Raw genomic sequence first — 18,814 nt, 5'->3', positions numbered from 1 at the left:
CTTTGCCACACACTAACACATGAACCCACGTGCCACACACACACACACACAAACAAGCACACACACAGTCTCTCAATCATTTTGCTTTCACTACTTCCCACGCAGGCATCTGTAAAAAAGCATGCACGGTTCAGCAGTAGCTTTGTCTACACTGGCAGGATTCAGAGGCTTGTGTGGATGCCTGCATTCTTTCATAGGCCCCTCATCATTACCGCGTTTGTAAAGGCCGGCTCCAAATGTTGGATGCTTTTGAAAAAATATGTTTAAATGGGTGTAGAATGCCTATTTTGTGAATCTCATCCTATACATTCTCCAGTCCAACACTGAAGGTAGAAGGAGCCAAATGCATTTTCATGAGACAGCAAGATGACAGTGACTGCCCGGTTACGTTTTTCACCGACACATTTATCGGTTTATTTTTCTGTGTAGAAGCATTCGCAACATGTGTAGGAAGAAACAGAAAATGAACTGAACTCCAAAAGCTTTACACCGACTATTTTTACACTGGAGCAAGGGGGTTGGGGATCTAATTTCTTTGATCAATATTGCTTTAAGTTATCTTCAAACTCAATCTTTTATGTTGTGACCTCCCTCTGCTTGTAACTCCCCCGCTACTCTCATCCATCTTGCAGGTGAATGATTGCGAAACAGAGAGCAGCCTCTGCAGTGAGACCCTGCCCCATGCTCCTCCCTCCTCTCAGGGGATGGCCAAGGTCCAGGATGGACACACAAACGCATGTGACAGGTACAAGAGCAACATGAGATAGATACACATGCAGTTACAGTTCTTTTTTTGCTTGTTTGCTTGTTTGTTTGTTTTTTAGAATTGGTTACTAGTGTTTCCTTAAAAACTCTTCAAAACTCATCATCATGCAACTTGCAGTTTGGCACAACAGTTAATTTAACACTGGCAGTGAACTAAAACTACCAAAACACTGCATGCTTGTCTCAAAGTCAAATCATTCCCCCACAACAGTTGTTTCCCAAAAAAAAAAAAAAAACACTTAAGTCAGTAAAAAATACAATGACCAAATACAGTGACGCTTATCAATGGGTAGCATTAACACAGATGCATAATGCATGTACATGCACCGAGTGATTTTGTGCTTTACTTTAAGTATCACTTTGTGTTATACCATTGTCTTCTTTTTCTTTTAAACTTAAGTGTGGCATCTCTTCAAAGAATGCACCAGTTTATTTTTTATTTTTTTATTTTGTTTTTATTTTGTTTTTATTTATTTATTTATTTTGGAATACACTAATTCTGTGTGTGTGTGTGTGTGTGTGTGTGTGTGTTCTGCAGCTCTGCGATGTTAGAGGAGAGCCAGGATGGTATGGACAGTGGTACCCTAACTCCTGGCTCAGCTCGACAGGTTACCATCCAGCGGCACCCCACTCAAGGCTTCGGCTTCATTGCAGGCAGCCAGAGGCCTGTAATTGTACGCTCCGTCTCTGCTGGTTAGTGTGTGCACATGTGTGTATGTATGCATGTGTGTGTGAGAAAGAGAGAGAGAGAGAGAGAGAATACTGGGAGAGCAATTGCGCCACACATTTGCTTTCCAGCGCCGACTCACACTAAGCTCCCCTCTGCGTGTTTGATTGTGTGTGTCACCTGTGTGTTCCCGTCTCTGTCCGTGACCTCAGACGGCCCCTCCTTTGGCAAGCTTCTCCCTGGAGACCAGATCTTGGCTATTAACGAGGAGCCGGTGAGCGACGCGCCCCGGGAGAGAGTCATAGACCTTGTAAGGTAACATCCTTTACTGTCCCAGGAGGGAGGGTTGGGTGGGGGAGGGAGGAGGTGAGTCGCAGGTGGAAGCTGGGTCTCGGGCTGCGGGACCGGGGGGAGATGGACCAACATGGGCAGGGGAAAGTAAAGAGGACGAGGGGGTGACGAGATTAAATCACAAGGTGGGAAAAAAAAAAACAGTTTCTTTCTGCCGGTGATATGTTACATCAACACACAACTGTGGATGAGTCAGTCCTTTCACAGCTGAAGGACAGTGAGGAAATGGCAAAGATATAAACTGAAGAACCTCTCCAAATACCATGGCTGTCCATGGTGTTATCTAATCCACTCCACTCTCTCTGCTCTCTCTCCACAGACGCTGCAAAGACTCTATAGTTCTCACTGTGCTGCAGCCCCATCAGGTAGTACAATAGGCATTTCGTTCTATCTCCCTCTCTCTGTTTCTCACTCTTTGTTCCTCTCCCTGATGATTTCCCTCTCTCTCTCACTCTCTCTCTCTCCTTTCAGTGGTCTTAACACTTAACCTTCCACTCTGTCTCAAACAAAAGTACTGCACATGTATTATTTTGTTCTAAAAATGCATATACAAAATGCTGTTTTCTAGCGTAGGCATGCCCTAGCATTCATGGCCATGAGTATATATTTGAGTAATTTCTCTTTCTGGTGCACCCTTCCTGAAAAGCTCCATGGAGACACAAAAGCACCAATGAGATCTCATTACCTAATTACAGATTGTTGTGCATCCATCCATGGAATAGAGGTTTAAACATACCATTTACTTAACCATCTAAGTGAACTGGATGTTTTTAGTTAAAATGTGACTTAAAGCTGTTTTTTTCTTCTTTTTTTTTTTTGGTTTGTTTGTTTAATTTGATCATTTGGAGCCTGGGGTCCTCAAAGCCATCAGTTCTCATAAAAATCACATTCTATGTAGCAGGGATTAGCCAACACATCCCCCGGGAACCTCCCTTTTCAGCGCTGCCTTTCTTTTCCTCATTATTTTCAATGGAAAGGTCGTGCCGCTCTGTGTTTTTGACAGCTTGAAGACGCTACAATCTTTTTAGAGCTCAGTGCACCAAGCACTAAAAGTTAAAAACACATTTGAACTTTTACAAGGTAAGTGCCGTGCTTCACACAGGTTGCCTGTTGTCGCATTGCAGGTGCATTAGCCGCAAACAGCCTCCCGACATGCATCTTGTTAGTAGTGGTGGACACAGGGGCTCCTCCTTTCTTCTCATTTTTCAAGATGACAGCTTTTTTTTCTCTCCTCCCATCCACAGTCACCTAAGTCTGCCTTCATAAGTGCAGCCAAAAAGGCCCGCCTGCGAACTAACCCGCCTAAAGTGCGCTTTTCAGAGCAAGTGTCCATCAGCGACCCAGACTCAGTAAGTCCAACGCATCACATTCTCGTGACAAATGCACATGTAAACACACACTTTTGACCTCTTCCTCCTTTTCCTGTGGTATGCTTTTTTTTCATCAGAAGTAGGTATTTTCAGATATCTTCTCTCCACCCCCTTATTTCATTTCGTATGCCTGTGCAGCTTGGATGCAGAGGTATCCAAGCAGGGTCGGCGCCGGTGTGTACAGAGAGTGAGCGGGCCCCACGCCTAAAAATAGCAACTGCTATAATTATAGCGTACCACACCGGTGTCACTGGAATGTCACCAAAATGAACATTATGATAACAAAGTAACAATCATGTTGGGTCATTGTTGAATTTTGTGTCTACTGTCATGTACCGGTGATGAACAACAAACATTACCAGTAGTTAACATTATAGCTCTCCATCAGTTCAGTTCAACTTATTCTAATAAAATTACAGACGAGGCTGACAGACAACAGGCAAAACAAGCCTAAATATTCCATTTAACCACTTCTGTGCTTCCCCTGCAGCACGTGGCTTCCAGTGACAATGCATTTTTACTGTTTTAATCAACATTGGGGCTTCATTTAACAAGAAATATGCAGGACAAATTAAACAAATTTACCGAAACAGATTATTATTATTATTTGTTTTACTGTTATTTATTTTTTTAAAAAGATAGGGGGCACAGATGCCTCATGCCACAGTATCCAAGGCTGCACAGGACGCAGTGTACCAGTCTTCTTTCTAACAGTTTGGTTTCTACACAGTAAAATGCTTTCTGGGCTGATCTGAATTCACAGAGGAGCAACTTGCACCTCTTAACTCTTTCAAAGATTCTCACACATTTTGTAAACAGCTACATTAACACTTGGGAGTGTTGTTTTTTGGGCCGTTAGGGTCCAATCCTGCCTGGATGCACATGGCAGAGCTCGCACTTTCCCCACGCGGTTATGCTCACAGGCAAGCCAGTGAGCTTACCATACTAACTGACATCTGTTCAGTCTGACAAATAAACATATGCGGCTTGAGGCGCATTATCTGAAACTGTGGAATTAAAGCCCACTGTAGCAGACATGTGTGTTAGGATTGTCAGACCTTGTCTTCATGTCACAAACAGATGCTAAATACTAAATGAAAACCACAACTACATATAGTAATTATAATAATCTGTTGCCCCTAGGGTTAAGTTACCTTGTACTTTAAATTTCATTGTACAATGAGTTTATGTACAATGAGAATAAAGCTATTCTATTCCATTCTGTTCTATTCTATTCTACCTTATTGTCTCCCATAGGAGAAAACTGTCTTGGATTAAGGGAACTGCTGCATCAAAACAGATATTACTATAACCCCATACTAGCCCCATACTGAGAAAATGTTATGAAGGGTTAAAATCAGGTGAAACTACTTACTAACTGTTAGGAAGCAGTAATTATGCGGTTATTGAAAAAAAAAAATACTAATAGTGTATAGTGTATAGAATAAGGCATGCAAAATGAGGTGTTACTAAGTAGTTGATTAAAACAGAGACCTAATAAATTACTAATACTCACACTAATACTCAACAGCAAATTAATAGCTGATAAGTGTACCCTAACATAAAGTGTGATCAAAACATGTTAAAGTTACTGAGGATCATACTGGTTCAGAGGAAAGATGTTCCTGTAAACCAACACAGACCATTGTTAACAGCTGGAGTAATGAGCAGGGTGGATCATCCCTCTCACTCAGCTCCTCCTCTCGTCTATTTGTCTTGTGATTGTAAATCCCATTGATCAGAGCTTGGGGTAAAGAACACATGGCATTGGCAGGGTAAGAAATGGGATCAATAAGGATCAAATGCCCCAGCCACCAGACCTGAACTCACGGCAAGATGTTTAATCAGGTCCCTCTGTCTCCTATGATCAAGAGCTGCAGGCAGCGATTGATTATTTGAAGACTAATTTATCAGTGCAGACCACCCAGCCTGCATCGACATAAAGGGGCACAGAGATGAGGCCATAAGGTTTTAGATGCAATTCACCTCTCATAACGCTTCATTTCTCTATATGTCACAAATCGACTGTACCTCACCTCCCGGCTCACACACCCATAAAGCTGAAGGCATTTTCTGGTAATGGGAAATAGATGGACCTGTTAGTGGTGTCTTTTCACTGGTGTACCCTCAATATAATGCTACAGCATTGTGGAAGATCTGTTGGCTCATAAGTCAGCCTTTTCTGCCTCCAATTTGCACAGAGGAGCAGGACAGCTCATGGAGCCTGCTGAATACTTAAGTTCTCCAAAAAAACAGACTGCCAGGCATCTGGTGTGGACACAACTCTCCATATCAGCTGAGTACATTTGTAACAATATATTGTTGCAGTAAATCCACATCCTTTTACTGTCAAGAGTGAAATCTGGTTGCCTTTTTTACAAATCCCATCATCTGATGAAAAATGTTTGAAATATAGGGAAAAGATAAGGATTGGTTTCATTTTGGCACAGTGTTGTGAGGGACTTCAGTTGGGCTGGAGGGCTTTTACTCCTACAACCCTGCTTCATGTCACATCAAAACTCGCAGCTTTCCACACACGAAAAGATACCCTTCCATCCTAGTTTTCAGACATCAGTTCTTTGAAACTTCATAATGAGTGCTGAGTAATTGGATTAAAAAAGCCCTCAGCAATATCAGGAAAGGGAAAATGAGAAAGAGAAACAGATACTAGGAGGAAGAGTGTCCAGCACATCACATCCTGCCGGCAATGAATTGAACTGCATATCAAAACTTTTCCTCTTAACAAGAGCTTTGAGTAAAAGCAGTAACCTTGAGTCAGGTCTCTGCTCTTGTGCCTCCATTCACGCAACGCTAATACTGTGACTGCATTCAATCCCACCATCCAATTTTCTGTGCAAGGCATACATACTGAATGGATGAACTGAAAAAAAAAATGAATAAACCCTTCTTTGATCCTGATACAATGCAAAGAGAGACCATCCTAAGGCGTTTTGCTCCTTTCCAGACAGTCCCAAGCTAAATTAAAGTATTGTTCTGTGAGTCTTAGTTTCTTAACTGTCCTCTGAAGGATTTATTCCTTCCTGCTTGTTCCAATGCTCCTCATTCAGTGGCAAAGCACAAAATGACCTTTAGAACTGGTTTTATTTACTGCACAATAAAAAGTCTGGGCGACCTTTTCTACAAATTCTCTCGCATACCGTCTATTTCGTTAACTTAAACACTCAATAGTTTTCTCACCCTTCTCTCTCCCTCAATCTCTTTCAGACAATGCTCAAGGACGACTCCTTGCTACTCATACCAAATGTGTTGAAGGTGTTCTTGGAGAATGGACAGATTAAGTCCTTTACGTTTGATAGCCGTACCACTGTTAGGGTATGTACTCACCACAACTGCACCTACAGTGTATGAAAGGCAATTGTAGTCTCAAACAGCTCTACTTGTGAAACATTGTGTCATCACTTTCTTGAATCTAAAATATCCATAATGTGGTTAATGATATAAAGCAACTTCAGACTAGAGAAAGAGGTAGGTCATTTTTATCTCTACTTCAGCCTCTAGGATGACTCTGACATGTGCTAGTAGATTCATTAAAACCACTCTATTAGATTTCAGAAATTTCTCCTCTGCTCATTGGGGGAGAGAGTAAATGAAAAAAGGAGAAAATGAACAGCACTTTAAAGGTGAGAGGCACAACACTCTCCTCAGTCAGCCTAATTAAATGGATTTCCAACATAATAACAAACTCAGATCAATAAAACAATGCCATATAATAAGTCAGTGGCACAATAGGATACCCAGATGTGTGCCCATTAGCCTGTCTATCGACTTAAGAGGCTTTTCTGCAGTATGTTAGGCTAAAGTCTGTGTCATTCTGTGGTGTCCTTATTATTATTTGGGTTTCCCAGAGGCTTTATTTCACTTAAACCACAAACTGACAATACCATTAAAAGAGCATATCCTTTGTTTTCATAGATATTTGTTGCTAGGATTTCATCAATGAGTGCCCACTATAAGAGTGATAGAGTGTTTAGAGAGTATAGTTTGATGTGCATTTACTGATTATGCTCTTAATGAACTGCCAAACTGAGACTTTAGAGTTACGTGGAAAGAATAGCATATCACTACAATAGCATTCCTGTCTCAAACATATTTTGGGTTGAAAGAAATTATGAAATTGTATCCCCAGGCGTAACCTAAGGTAAGATGTGGCTAACCGAGATTCCTCACACATACACATTTCTTTGTGCATCGCTTAAGATGTATTGATCCACACAAGAGCAAATGTCAAAGCTCTCCATTGTCTTTACACTGTGCATCCTGAACACAGAGACTTATTTTATATTCCTCCTTGTAGTGCATTCACTATGGGGAATACAGAAGCCTATGGGGGCAACCCACAGTACAAAAGGCCAAACTCATTGTTGTGGATGGGAGATTTTCAAAATTGCCAAACCTCTCAGTCCAAATAGGGGATGCATTCAGCACAAAACTGAAAACTGTCTTCACACTTCCCTCAAAAATACACTTTTTACTGCAACAGAGGTGTTTCTTGCTATGCTATGGACACATCCTCCAAACTTCAATCAAGCTCTCTCTCTCTGTTCTCTCTCCTTCCAGGATGTGATCTCCTCCCTGCAGGACCGCCTATCACTACGCTACATTGAGCACTTTGCCCTGGTGCTGGAGGCAGGTGGTCTGGACCAGAATCAGAGGTTGCATCTGCTGCAGGAGAACCAGCCTCTATCACATGTAAGGAATGAGGGCACATTTCTTCTAACACTGTCTGTGGCATCAGGACGTGTTGAAATACTGCTGTTTGTATTGAAATAATGCTGTTTGTATTGATGGACATGTTTAAGGGATTTTTGAACTGTCCTATTCTGCTCTGTTATCCCTTCCTATTGGCACTACAATGCATTTTTGAATACAGTACATTTAATATAGCCATCATGCAGTTGTAAAGGCAGGCCTTGACAGTCTTCTGGGACTCCACATAATTCACTGTGGCTTTACAAAGTGACAGAGGGTGCTACACATGCATCCAGAATGCAGCCTACCCTGTTCATCTGCAGAAAATGACACTGTCATATGGGTGACTCATGCCACAGAATGTAGTTAGTAATCTAGCTTGATACTGTCATGTTCCCTCAGGTGGTGCACAGAACCTATTTCCAAGGGATGAAGTGTCTGTTCCGCATCTGCTTCTTCCCCAAGGATCCTGCAGACCTGCTGAGGAGGGACCCCGCTGCATTTGAGTACCTCTATATACAGGTAAAGCACTAGATTAAAGGGGAATTTAAAAGGATGTAATTCAGTCTCGTGATATTGTTGGGGAGCTGTCAGTTCAGGGAGCAGAAGGTGCCAACTGGGAGCCAGTCAGAGAGAATAGAAGCTCTCAAGGGTGGCTACTTTGACTGTTTCCATTTCATCGTGTTTGCCCTCACCTTTTTTCTGATTTTTGAGGTGAGTTCGGAAGATGCATACTGTACACTACAGCCAGGTTTAGACTCAATGACTCAATGGCCCTAAGACTATTGTAGGCTCTCCAAAAACCGCCTCCACATTAACCACAGCCATCCAATACTCTGAGCCATTTGGAGGCAGTCCCAGTAATTAAACTAATGATATGACTTACAATGTCTTGCAGTCTCCATCAATGTTGTTTGCCATCAGCAGGACACAGAATGAAAAAAAATCGTTCCTTCATGTGCCCACAGAGTCGCAATGACGTCATCAAGGAACGCTTTGGCATGGACTGGAAATCTGACATCACATTACGATTGGCTGCACTCCACATCTACATCACTGTGTCCTCGGCAAGGCCCAATCAGAAGATCTCTCTCAAACATGTGGAGTAAGTCCACAAACTTTGAATGATTTTTTTGAGAAATTACAGACTTCTTTTCTTTTTTTTTTAATCTCATTTGCAATTTCTCACCTCATATCAGTGAGTTCCATAACCAAGTTTGTTCATTAAATAATATCTAAATGATTAATAATTAATCCCCATAGTATTAAAAACTGAAATTACTAAGGATCATTTTCCCAAGGTTATTATGAGACAAAGAAATCCATTGCATTTTGAAATTACATCTCTCCCTCAATTTGCTCATTTGGTCTTCAAAACCTCAACCTAGCAACTAATTAGCTTTTGCCGTCATATCCACAGAGGCAGAACAGAGCCATTGTGACTGTAATAGTATTAGGGTGGCCTTGTCAAGCCAGTAGGGGAGAGGATGTAAGTGAAGCTTGTCGAGTTTTGTAGCAGGGACACTCCCATGGGAAGAAAAGATTTGCTTGTTCTGTCAGTTCTGACACCGTCTCTGGACTTTGATTAAATAATTCCACTGTTTTTGTGTGTGGGGTGATTTATTTTGCCATCGGTCCTTTTGCTCTCCATTACAGAAAAGAGTGGGGCCTAGAGCCTTTTCTTCCTCTCACTCTGCTTCCAACAGTCAAGGAGAAGAATGTGTGTAAGACCCTGTCTCAGTTGCTGAAGACCTATCAGCATCCACCACCATCAGGGAATAAGGTGCTGCCCATAACTACTGCTTGACACTAACTGTTTGTTGTAACGATTTTGAATTTGGTATATTTAAAGACCATTCCTGGTGGATGATTCTATTGCCCTCTGTTGTGTTTCTATATTGTAACATACTTTTAGCACTGTAGAACTGTATAAACCCTGTGTTACTACCATATAGTTGATTTAATATTTAAATCTCTAAAACATTGCTGCCTGTTTAGAGGGGATTTGAAACTCATTGTATTCTATGATTATGTGTGCAGGATGACCAATTCTTTATCTCAGGGTGAGCCCACTATCTCTGTAGATGTGATTGTTGCATAAGACTGCATAAGCGAAATCAGTGGCTCATCATTGCCCCCAGGAGGTCATACAGAGTACTGAAGCAGAAGATTCCTTTTTCAAGGATGAATGTTTCTCCTTTATTATTCTGCTAACAGGTCCCTCCTCTCCAAGGAAAGCTGCAGTACATGCGTGTTCTCAATGACCTTCCACCTTTTGGTGGATTGCTGTTCCACACTGTTGGACTGGTAATTACTTTTTGCAACTAGAGCAACCCATTTGTATCCCATACACTTCCTATCTTATTTGATGCATTTTCCTTTTAAAATCTTGGCGAGTAGCGTATGTCACACAAGATAAGATAATCTCTTTTGCATTTGCTGTAACATTTCTAAGGAATGTAACTTTTGGCACTGATTATGTGCTTAACTGCATTCTGTGTGGTGTTGGTATATATCTGGTTGAAAATCCTCTTGTGTTTCTACTACAGGATGAGAAACAGTCTGCCACAACTCTGCTGGTGGGTCCACGACATGGTATTAGTCATGTGATTGATCTGAAAAACAACCTTACAACAGTTCTGGCTGAGTTCAGCAGGGTTGCCAAGATCCAACTCTATCGGGAGAATCAAGGAGTGGCTCGGGTGGAGGTGTCCATCCATGAGGCCAAGGTATCACAGCACCATCAAGAAAATTGCATGGTACCATAAAATCAAGTAACAACAAGACAAGTTACCTTTGCAGCCTTTGCACCTTGTTTTATAGCCATGTGACATTAGAGTTACATAAATTCTTAATGATTTCTGTGGACTATTATTCAACAATACAACACATTTTCATTTCAACAGGTATATCATTACAATAAGTGCAGGCAATGCTTATTGCCTGTCCCCTAAATAGTCTCCTAATTCCCCTCCCTGCCACCCCATGCAGCCCCTGGTCCTACTGATGGAGTGGCCTGATGCCAGTAATTTTGCAAGCCTCATCTCTGGCTATTACAAGTTGTTTGTGGACCCTAAAAGAACCATATACTTCCGAACACCGGGTCAGTCTCAACTGACCAAGGCAGGTATGTTTGACGTCACCTTCTTGACTTCAACTGGTTTTTGTGAACTGATTCCAAAAAATGCACAACACATCACATACAATAGAATTACACAAAAAGAAATAAAAAAAAAATTGACAAGAACTTACTTTCAACTGTAGTATGAAACATTCATAGCACATATATATTGGCTAATAAGTCTTAGTATCTTTCTTTCAGAGTCTAATTAACATTATTTTAGGTACTGCATGTCAGAGAGTGTTTGATATCGTTCATTATGTGTTCAGTCTACATGGACATTGACCTGCTTCTCCATCTGTATCTGAACTGAAACCATTACCAGCTGTAACCAGATAATCATGGTACTACCATCCCATAGCGCCCTCTGCTGTCTCTCCTCTCATCTCCATCCTGACTCATGGGAATGGGACTATCCACTTCCTTTTCCCAAGACAGGGTAACATTACGGAATTTTACAATGCATTTGTCTTTATGGCTGTAATCACAAACATGTAGTGTTCAAGCATGCACAGACCTTCTGACATCTTCTGTCTCCACCTGTAGTTCACCTAAATGAAGGATCATCATAAAATCCCATTGCATTCCACCAGAATCTAACCCTCCAACCTCAAACAATCTTCAACCTTCAACATCCATCTCTGAAATAACAAAAAATCCCCCATGTGAGCACCAGCCGTCGCTTCTGCTTTCCCATCTGGATCTACAGTAGTTCTTAACTCCTCAAACTCTCCACTGCTCTGACAATTCTGTCCTCAGATTACAGAAGTGCCCATCAACGTTCTGGGGCTGCAGGCTCATCAAGTGGAGGACGACGAGGAGACGAGAGGGAAAGCTCACACAGAGAGCCAGGGTCTTCTAGGGCCCTTGTTCCTGCTGAGCCTCAACACCTAGGCCTGTGTCATGTCCACCTTCGAGAACAGCAGCAGCTTCAGGAGCTCCAAACACAGGCTGAAGCTGAGCTTGACATCAATGAGAACTTCATTTCCCAGGAGCCCCCTGGGAGGCCCCGCACCAAGTCTGACCCCACCTTGCAAAGTACAGAGGAAATAGGCAGGGTTTCAGAAAGCCCAGCAGTGGAAAATGCAAGTTATAGAAGCCGAGCCCAAACACTGGGTCAGTCCCAGAAAACCACACGATACTTCTGTGACTCGTGCAAAGCCAGGCTTAGGGCAGAGGGTCTATCAACAGCAAATAGTAGTGGGAGTTCAGGGAAACAGTGCTCCAGCATGTGTGCCTCTCGTGATGGAGGTGCTGTCGACCTCATGGCCCTGCCTCCACCAGGGAATGAAGAAGAGGATGAGGAGGAGGTAGATAATGGAGGAGGGAAGCTGCAACCACCACCACCTGCTATTGCTGCCCCACCACCTGGGTTCAGGGACAACAGTTCAGATGAGGATGACCCTAGGAGAGGGAGGAAGGCTCAGACCAGTGCCGGCCCAGGAGCTGCCTCTGGGAAGTTGGTCCAGGCCAAGGAAGATGTGCCTGTGACACTGATTGATAATGTGGCCACAAGAACAGTGCGCGATCATGCCCAGGAGCTTGATGATGCTTTGGTGTCTACCTTGCAAGCACTAGAGGCTTTGGCAGCTTCTGAAGACTACCCCCATCATCCTCAACAGCCAGCACAGACTGCAGGTCAACAGTCTGAGTCACGCCAAGGCCCTCATCTTACTCACAGACTTAACAGTAGTACTAATTCAATAAAATGTTATTTAAATTTCTTATCATTGAACATTATATATGATTTGTTGCTATAACAATACATTTACAGTAAAACAGCTTGCTATTACTCAGTTGAAATGGTCTGCTTGGGTGATAGCAGGTAAATCATCAATAGTTAATACTGGAACTTTATGGTCACAATGAATCTGCATAGCAAAAAAGCATGGCCTTAACATAGAATGCTCGGGTGTTACTGAAGGATATTTTACTGATTATTCAGGCATCAAAGAGGGTGGTAGGGAGAGAAAGGCTGCAGGGAAGGCTGCACCTCCCATCCATGGGGGCACAGAAAGACAGCATAACTACTATGCTACTACAGCAACTTGTAACAAAACATTGCTGAGCAAATCATACAATAACCTAAATTGGGGTGAATTAAGCATTAGTTAAATACGACAAAAGTCTGTCAAAAGCATACGATGGTTTCATTTACCTCTAAATGGCAGAGAGAATGTTCAAGAGCAAAGGCAGGCCAAGACTCTGAACATAGAGAGGGATGATGACTACCAGACAAGTTAAAGTTGAGGTGCCTGCGGTGTACTCTGCTGCCTTAGCTAATGTGGCCTTTGAAAGTACCAGGGTTAAACTGTGAAAATGCAGACAGGACTTACCCTGGCTGAAAGGAGTCAGTTATGCATTATGGAGACAAACTGAACTACATTTTTTGCACAGACTATGATGTATTAGTATCTGTGCAAAATCTGAATCAACTGTAAGGATAAGGATAAGGCAAGGATCCTATCGTTCCCTATTGTTCAAGGATAGCTATTAGACTTAATTTATTCGGACATTAACATGAGTCTGTTGCAAATGCTTAAGTGTCCGGCATCAGCAATTTAGAGAAAATGGACAGATATAATTTTGTCAGCTAACACGAATAAGATATGTAAGCTACAATGAGCTTACAGTGCCATGACTGGACACAGTAAATGTAAGAAAAGAAAATGCTTGGGTATACAACACGGTTGGAAAGTCCACCTCATGGAAATTGGACGCTGAAAAGAAGCAAAATTAGCACTTGTAGTTGGGTTGGGTGGTTGTGAATGGGGTTAAAGCAGGAAATAAAGGTTATGTCCAATGCAGCAGCAGTGGGAGTAAGTGAGTTGCTACAGTTGAAAAGAAAAGATATGGGAGTACTGTGTCACTCAAGGAAATAGTTGTGACTATTTTAGGTTAGGGGCCATTTGTTTGTTTGTAGTATACTTGGTTTGTTAGCATTTGTTTATAGTGTGCTGACTGATATATTGTTTGTCTGTTGTATGTTTGTGAGGTTAATGTTGAATCAGAATGAAGGTATACTGACTTAGTAGCACAGTTTGGAAGCATAATCTTATTATTAATACCCCGCTGTGTGTTAATTATGTGTTTATTGATATTTTGGTCAGCTAGTGTGGTGGTTTGGTAGCATAACAATACTCTTAACCCTTTGCTGCAGTGTATCTAATCTGGCTGAAAAAAGTAGCTGGGGTCTATAACACAGAAATCTATCACAAGACTAAGAGAAGAGTTATACTGCATAATATACTAATATAGCTACCGATGTGCTGAGTAATAAACAATTCTCAACCCTTGGTGCCTCACACAACAAGGCTAAGGCTAACAAGGCTGTTGGCTGATACAATTTCATGTCTGAAGTGCTAAATGAGCTGTTTCAAACCAGAGGAGAACTGATCCCGGTAGCCTATTGCTGTTGAGACCAATAGGGAAAATAGGGTAATGTTGGAAATCAAACAAACCTAAATGTAGGTAAACAGTGGTGTACTGTGGGACACTATCATGGTATTTGGTATTGAGAGTGGGTATAGATGGAATAGCTCTGAGATACTAAAACTGTACTTTTGAGACTTCTGGAAGTGCCTTTGATGAGAGGTACCCATTTGATATTCTCATAGGTGGCTTCACACACTCTGTAACATTTGAGTGAGGTGGTTAATACATAACGTGTCCTGTAGCTCAAGGCCATTTCCACAAAGGCTGACACACTTTGGAACAATGGAGATTGAACCTGTGTCCCTCCATGAATTATGAATCCACTTTAACCACAACACTTCTCAGCTGCCTCCAGAGAATACTCAGCAATTATAGCTCAATAAAATAATTTCAACAGAACATTCAAAAATTGAATTTAGTTCCACAGCTGTTGTAATAGCAAGTGAGAAATGCTTTCATACCCTACTGACCTGTTGATGTGCACTAGTGTTCCAAGTAAGGCTGGTGCCTGATGCCAGGTTGAAACAAAGATTATTTCTGATGTGAAACCCTTTTACTAGGAAAAACAGTGAAAATGTCTGAAATTTGTGTTTTAGTGGGTAAGCATTACATAGTAATGTAACCTATTAGCATTATCACTGCAACTGTTTTGTGTTAAAGGACAACAGGGTGCATTTACTAAGTGCAAATGTTTCATTGTTTATCCACAGTAAAAGAATAGATGTATAACAAGTTGATTTCTTAATTATAATATTTATTGTTTCTTGATAACCCAGTATGCTGTGCTCCCTTCCTCCCTAGGGCTGATTGTGTTGGCTGCCATTACACCTGAGTCATCACTGGACTCAGGCCATGAGACCAACTCCTCTGAGTTAACAGATGTCTCTGAGATGGTGTCAGCCATGAAGCAGCACCAGAACCAGGCCTACCTACTGGCTCACCACATCAACAAGGAGCGTATCCTCTGTCGCCGTGACTTCCCCCTGGCTATCCCTGGCTGCACTGCACAGACCATAGGTACTGGGGCCTTCTCTGTGGGTCAGATCCGTGCCGGCTGTCCACCCAAGCAAGTAATCCTCAGCAAGACTGTTCCCTTTAAAGTCAGCCCCAGTCAAGAGACTGCAACACTCAGTATTGTTGGGGAACATGGGGGCAATGAAGACACTCAGACAGAACAGAACACAGATCTCAAAGCAAAACCAGAGTCCACCAAAGCGAACACACCTAATCTCCCTTCTAAGTCACCAGAAGAACTTAAAGTGTCTGATCCATCACCAACAGGCCAAGGCAGCAAAGATCAGAAGTCATCAAATTGTTCCGGGGAAAAACTGAGCCAAAATCTTTCTGAGGGCGTAAAGGGGAAAACAAATGCAGCTCCTAATACAGACCCTACCAACAAAGCCTTACCTATCCTATTACCTGTGGACAGAACTGTCTCTGCCAAGAGTACCCCCACTATCATGTGCCAAGATGCCGAGACTGCCTCTAGTGAGACCATGAAGCCTTCAAGCTCTAAAGAACTTCTGCCAATTGATGACCTTTTCTGCACATGCCCAGTGCGTGTGGAGCCTGGGCCTCAGCTAAGACTAAAAGATCCACAGGTTCAAAAGGTAGTAGTGTTTCAGTCCTCCTCTCCCACAGACGATGAACGGCTTCGTGCAAAAGGCCTTGAGCTGGCTAACAATAAAGATAATGCAGTGAGAGGGGGAGCAGCAGATCCCACATTAGTTAAACCCAGCCATCAAATCCAAACCAAGTACTCCCCTCGCATGCCTGTAAAATCGGAGAGAAAAGAAGCAGCTGAGGGCAAGACTGAGGGTTCCCAGGGAAAAGCACACCCTGAGCCACAGAAATGTCCCTCAAAATCTTTACCTATTTTGGAAGATCCCACACACCCCAGCACCTCTGTAGAAAAGGTCTCCACTCTCCCAGCCAGTGACTCAAAGAAACAGGGGAGTGGCAAGGGAAAGTCCCAACGCAGTGCTCCTTTCCTGAGCTTCAGAAACCTGCTTTCAGCTACGTTCCCAGCCAGAATGCGAAGAGAGACAGATGAGAGACGGGCTCAGTTGCAGAAAGTTCGTCAGTATGAGCTGGAGTTCTTAGAGGAGCTACTGAAGCCCAAGTCATCGCAGGGAGAGTATCTGCCCCAAGGATCCTCTCCAGTGCCCTCAGGTACTCCTTGTGCCTGCCAGCTCCGTACCAGTCCTGTCCTGAAGGCTCCAGGAATCTCCAGGGAGCAGCGACGTAGCTGTGACTGTAAGAGAATGTGCAGAGGTATGCGTCTACCTGACACACCAGTTGGCTCAACTACAGAACCACAGCACAGGGGCAGAGAGAGGAATATTGCGAAAACCCCTCCAGCAGTCCCCAAAGCCCCTCACACCCAAGGTGGTACAAGAAGACCTCAGACCCTAGAGATAAAGACCACACGAATACGCTCTACAAGCCTTGAATCTAGAGAGCCAAGGCGAGAGCAGGGCTCCTGCCTGCCCACTTGCACATCTCAAACAGATTGCATGGGAGGTCCACAATATAAGAAGCTCCAGAGGAGATACAGCATTGGAGAGGTCGATAATAGCACTAGTACACCTGTATATGCTGAGGTGAAGCCGAAAGCCAAGAGTCTAGAGAAGGAGATGGAGAGAGTGAGAGCCACAGGACTGAGGCTCCCCACCCCTGTGGAGCCAGTCCACACTCATTCTCATCAGGCAGAGGGAAAAGGCAAGAAGGGAGTGTTCTTCATTCAGGGAGAGGAGCTACTACGTGATAATAGAGAAGGAGCTAGTGAGGTGCTGCTGGCCCTGCCCAGTGAAGATAGTGATGACAGGGAGAAATGCTGCTCATTCTGCTTCTGCTACAGGAAGTGTGAGGCAGCAGATGAAAGCAGTGAGAAGGATGAGCTCTCATACTCCATACCCCTTCAGGTCCTTCCAGGCATGCAGCTAGACTCACGTACCCTGCCTGTAGTCAGCAAAACTCTCCAGGTTCTTAATGCAGAAGACTGCAGTGGGGAGGAAGAAGAGGAAGAGGAGGAGGAGCCACAGACACAAGAAATTGACCTTAGAGCCTGTGGAACACTGGAGGGGAGCCTGGCCCGAGTACAGGCACTCCAGGGGAAGACTTTCAGCCTCCCTGATGGCTTCCTAAATGCCCAGTTGGATGCTAATGAGTTGCTAGCTATCCTGCGTCAATGTGCTAACAGCCCACAAGCTGAGGGAGAGGCTCGTCTCCAGCCCTCACGGATTGCAGAGTATAAACAGGAGCTAGCAGTTCGCTTCAAAGAATTTCGGGCATCTTGTCGGCGAGTGGCCAGTGTTGAAAAGAGCCCAACTCGTATGCTTGCTGTTGTGACAGCCAGCTTTCAAGTGTTGTGTGACCTAACTCAGACCTTCATCAAACTGGTCAGAGGTGTGCGTTCAGAAACCCAAAGGCTGCAGCTGCTGAGAAAAGTTGAGGAAGTAGCTATCAACTACACTTTGCTTCTGCGCGCAGCAGAGGAATCAATGGGACATTCAAGCAGCTTGCCGACGAAGACAGTGAGCCCTCAAATTTCCACCAACACCAATAATATGAGCTCTCTCACTCGACCCATCAAAACTCTTCCTGCCCAGTAAAGATATAAACAGAGCCCTGGCAAGGCCATGAGAAAAAATATTATTTTGTGTGTACAAAACCCTGAATTGTGCCCACAAAATACTAAACTGAGGTCATGAAATCTTAATTTGTGCACACACTTTACTTTTTTATGCTCTCAGTTTGACTTTTCAAGCCCTCGGATTCCTAAAATTGTGCCCACATTTTAGTTATATTGTACCCTTGCCTAAAGAAACCTTCCTATGATTAATGGATAAGCTGACAGCAGCCATCTGAGTTATAGTTCTTTGATTAAGGTGTATTGTGTGCACATGCAACAGTAGAGTTTCAGTGTATGGCATGTTTTCTTTAGACGAGAGCACAAGATAGAAAATTGAGAGCTTAAAATAAGTGAATCTCATTCACAAATTAGAATTTCGTGACATCAATTTAGCATTTCATGGGCATAATTTGGTACATTGTGCACACAAAAAAGAAAAATTCTGTGGCCTCTTCAGGGCTCCGCAGATGGACGTACCAGGGATGTAATCGAAACAGTTGAAAGCATGGGTGGCTACTTTCTCCAAATTCATTATTTATTTATTGTTTACATTTTTTACAAGATGTGCAATGATTCGTCTTCAGTAAAAATTGCAATGCAGCTGTTCCATCTCATGTTTACAGGCCCTGTGGTAGCCTAGTGGATCCTGTTTGGAAATATAAAGATCACATCAAACTAATGCACAACGGATTAAGAACCCCTATAACAGACTGGGTGATACAGGGCTAACCACCCCACATCAATATTCACACTTCAGAAAT

The 18,814-nt window shown here is 43.0% G+C and overlaps 1 protein-coding gene across 1 annotated transcript; it reads left to right on the top strand.

Moving 5' to 3' along the window:
• The first annotated feature begins 689 nt into the window (after positions 1 to 689).
• Positions 690 to 18,277, top strand: frmpd3 (FERM and PDZ domain containing 3). Its single transcript, XM_030062110.1, has 15 exons — positions 690 to 745; positions 1,304 to 1,458; positions 1,645 to 1,747; positions 2,103 to 2,148; positions 3,028 to 3,132; positions 6,379 to 6,486; positions 7,732 to 7,863; positions 8,266 to 8,385; positions 8,832 to 8,968; positions 9,520 to 9,646; positions 10,081 to 10,170; positions 10,413 to 10,592; positions 10,855 to 10,990; positions 11,744 to 12,622; positions 15,221 to 18,277. The coding sequence occupies exons 1-15, from the start codon at positions 705 to 707 to the stop codon at positions 18,031 to 18,033; spliced, it is 5,172 nt and encodes a 1,723-aa protein (XP_029917970.1). The 5' UTR covers positions 690 to 704; the 3' UTR covers positions 18,034 to 18,277.
• The last annotated feature ends 537 nt before the right edge of the window (positions 18,278 to 18,814 follow it).

This window comes from Myripristis murdjan, chromosome 10 (assembly GCF_902150065.1).
Source record: "Myripristis murdjan chromosome 10, fMyrMur1.1, whole genome shotgun sequence".
Taxonomy (NCBI): domain Eukaryota; kingdom Metazoa; phylum Chordata; class Actinopteri; order Holocentriformes; family Holocentridae; genus Myripristis; species Myripristis murdjan.
This window is presented reverse-complemented; position numbering and strand designations above follow the sequence as displayed.